The sequence below is a fragment of the Lutjanus erythropterus genome, chromosome 19, assembly GCF_056507025.1.
Source record: "Lutjanus erythropterus isolate fLutEry1 chromosome 19, fLutEry1.hap2, whole genome shotgun sequence".
NCBI classification, from domain to species: domain Eukaryota; kingdom Metazoa; phylum Chordata; class Actinopteri; order Lutjaniformes; family Lutjanidae; genus Lutjanus; species Lutjanus erythropterus.
In genome coordinates, this window is record NC_139335.1 from 31,787,715 (window position 1) to 31,791,314 (window position 3,600).

Consider the following 3,600-nt stretch of genomic DNA (forward strand, 5'->3'; position numbering starts at 1 on the left):
TTTGTCCCTGATTTATTCATCAAACAAACCATTTAATATCAAATGTGACACACAGTGCAACTTTAAATTCTAAAAAACAAATGACCAAGAAACATGACATTATTTTATTTTATTTTTTTTTATTTTTTTGATGTACAAAAGTGATGTTCATTCATGTGGCTGATGGTGTTTAAATGTGTCTTGCAGATCCAGCTCAGGAAGAGGCGCCCAGCCCAAGCTCTCCAAGAAGACGAAGAAAAACTCCCCACGAAGAGTTCTTAAGACACAGGGGAAGAAACCTCGGGAAAGGCAATTCAAAGACAGATCCCCCTCTCCACGGACGGCTGGGAGTATATATGTGAGTATGTGCAATTTTCTTTCTTTTTGTTTTTAGCGTGGGGAAACCAGAGCTCCTGGAGGAAACCCACGTAATCACGGAGAAAACATCTGAACTCCATGCAGAAAGACCCTGATCCAAGTGAGTTTAAGATTCAGGATCTTTCTGCTGTGAGGGGGGCAGTGCTGACCACCGTGCTGCACGAACGTAAAGTCTTGACCCTCAAACAGCCGTTTTCAAAGTGCTGTTTGGGGGTTAAAACTGATTAATACTCACAAATACCTGTGTTTGTGTAAGTCCCTGTCCCTGAGCTGGAAGTCTGTGTGTGGGCTGTAGATGATCTTCAGACGCCACACATGAGTACACGGTACCACTTCTTCTTCTTTTTCTTCTTGGCTAGCTGACTCTCGAGAGCTGTCAGCTGGGAGTTCAGGGAGAACTCTTTCTTCTTCCACTCCTGCTCCTTTTCCTGGAGAGTCTTCCTGAGGTCTTCTGTGGCCTGAAGGAGGGATGATTTTTCCTTCTGCCAGTCGTTATGATGAGTTTCCAGCTGCTGCTCAACCTTCTGCAGAGCATCTGCAAGAGTTTTGTTTTCTTGTTTCTGCTCTTCAAGTTGAGCCGCAAAGAAAGTCTTTGATTTTTCTGTCTCTTCCACCTTCTGCTGCCAGCTGCGACGCTGAGTCTCCAACAGATCCTCTGCCTTTTTCAGGGCAGAAGAAATCTTCCTGGTCTCTACTTTTTGTTCATCCAGCTGGGCTTGATGGGAAGCCTTGACTCGTTCCAGTGTCTTTTTTGCATCCTCCTTCTGTTTAGCAAAACTCTCCTCCATTTTGTTCAGCTTTGCTTGCAGCTTATGAGCTTGATCCCGCTCAAACACAAGATCGGCCTCCAGCCGTTCAGCCTTTGTGCGAGCCTCAAACTCCGCGGTGTCCTTTTCAAAAAGCTGCAACTTAAGGCCATGAGTTGTCGTCTCCATGTTGGTTTCAGCCACGGCACGCAGCTGTTTCTCAACACGGACCTGTAACTTCATGGCCTCGACTTCACTTTGAAGGTCCTCGTTCTTTTTGGTCATAGCCTCCAACTTGACTTCAAGTTCTTTGGTGTAGGATGTCTTCTGCTCAAGGTTGCTCTGAGCTGTCCGCAGCATGAAGCAGATTTTCCTGAAACGTAATTTCAGAGTCTCAGTATCTTCCTGTTCCGAGCGGTTATGTTTGGCTGGAGCCGCGTCTAGCAGGGCTTGCAGTCTACATATTTCACTCTGCATCTGCTCTTTGCTCTTGTTGTCCTCTTGCTTGTCCTGGAGCTGATCGATGAGAGCGGTCAGCGAGTCCACGTGGATGTCCAAGTGGAGCCTCTGCTCAGATCGACCCCTGGTCAGCCTTGCCTCGCTGTCCTTAAGCTCGCACCTTATTTCCTCCTCCAGGGAATGGAGGTAGAAATCAAGGCGTCTGGTGGCGAAATCCTTGACTTGATGAGTCTGCTGATGGATCTCAGCGTTGTTTCTCCTCTGCCTCCTCTGCTTTCTCTGACTTTGTGTCGTTTCCATTGTAACTCGTGTTTGAACTTGTAAAACTTCTTTCCTAACTTGTGACGATGAAATTCGTGTCTGAATACTCGACAGTGAAAATCGTGTCTGATGCAGGTTTGATTCTGAGAAGCCTTTTATAGCACAACATTCCAGAACTGACTTGATGACATCATCAGAACACGGTTCTTTGATCTTGTTGTTGCTATGGGATACCATTTTTTTTGTTTGTTTTTTTTTCAAAGATGGCTGACTGAATTTTTTAAAACTTTATTTGTAACAAAACAATTACAACAAGGCATAGAAAAACATTATAGAGGAATAACATACAAGGCATGGTATAGAAAAGTAATTTAACATTGATATTATAATGCAGAGCAATAAGTAGTAAAAAAAATAAACTAAAAAAACAGAAAAACAAAATTGTGAGAAGAAAAAATGCATTAAGTCGATCTAGGGGTCATAAAAAACTTTCAGTTCTTCATAAGTTTTGAGGAGAGACTTGGATTATTTTCCTTCCATTCATTTTAAGGGTAGAACCACCACAGTCCACATTAAGTGCTGTGGAAAATATTCTCCTGATAGTTTCATTGTTCCATTTTTACTGCCCGGTTGATCTCTGGTCCATCTGATCAGAGATGCCAGATTTCAGGATAGTTACCATGCAGCTTTATGGTACAGAGTTCAATCATATAAAACCGCTCCAGGTAACTGTGTGGTTTTAGAGATTCAATAAAATCATATCATCAGCTTTATGTGTCCACTATTGCAGTAAGTTAGACAGGAAAGTTATTTGTCTTATAATATATTGCAGAATACAGTAAAGTAAAGTAAGTAAATGGTGGTGTGAGTTGCATAAAAGAAAATCATTTTTATTCTCATCTGGCAAAACACACAGAATATAATTTGTATCATTTCAGAGATAAATAAATTGCAGACAATTGGACTCGAGTCATAGGGACTCGGACTCGAGTCGACTCGAGTCGCAAATTTGACGACTTGCAACTCGACTCGGACTTGGAGGGTCAGAGACTCGAGACTCGACTCGACTTGAGACAAGATGACTCCCCTCGACTTGAGAAACGACAAACGAGCCCCTCCCGCATCACTCTTTCACCTGACTGCTGCTCTCTCCTCTCTCTCCTCCCCCCGCGCGCGCCCGCTTCACCACGGTGCAACGAGCCCCTCCTTCACCTGACCACAGCGCTCTGCTCTCCTCCTCTCTCTGCCTCCTCTCTGACAGTCAGTCAGCTGTTCCTGTCAAAAACATGACGTGTCGTGGCTTTTATACCTATGGATGTTAACATTAGAGCTGGACAGTATTACGTTACAAGGCTGGTAAACATATAGCTTCGCTGTTTTTTTTTGTTTTGTTAGTTTTTTTTTACCCTGCGCTACGTTGACTTTGCTCGTCTCAGCCATAGACTGTAAAGGTCTCAGCTTTATGGTCATCACCTTTTTAAAAAATATTTAATAAATCTAAAGCCTCTATTTTCTTCTTCTCTTTTATTTTCTTCTCTGTGCATCGGACTTCTACCGACCGCACATAGAGCATACTGAACAAAAAAAAGACAACGTCAAAGTTTGATGGCCAACTGCGGGGGGGGGGGGGGACTCGACAACCTTGTGACTTGACTCGACTTGACTCGACATAACCTTGTGACTTGACTCGACTTGACTCGACATAACCTTGTGACTTGACTCAACTTGACTCAACAACCTTGTGACTTGACTCGACATAACCTTGTGACTTGACTCG

The 3,600-nt window shown here is 43.5% G+C and overlaps 1 protein-coding gene across 1 annotated transcript; it reads right to left on the reverse strand.

Moving 5' to 3' along the window:
* Window positions 1–525: 525 nt before the first annotated feature.
* Window positions 526–2,187, reverse strand: LOC146310142 (uncharacterized). The gene has a single exon (XM_084743393.1). The coding sequence runs from the start codon at window positions 2,058–2,060 to the stop codon at window positions 660–662; it is 1,401 nt and encodes a 466-aa protein (XP_084599519.1). The 5' UTR covers window positions 2,061–2,187; the 3' UTR covers window positions 526–659.
* Window positions 2,188–3,600: the final 1,413 nt, after the last annotated feature.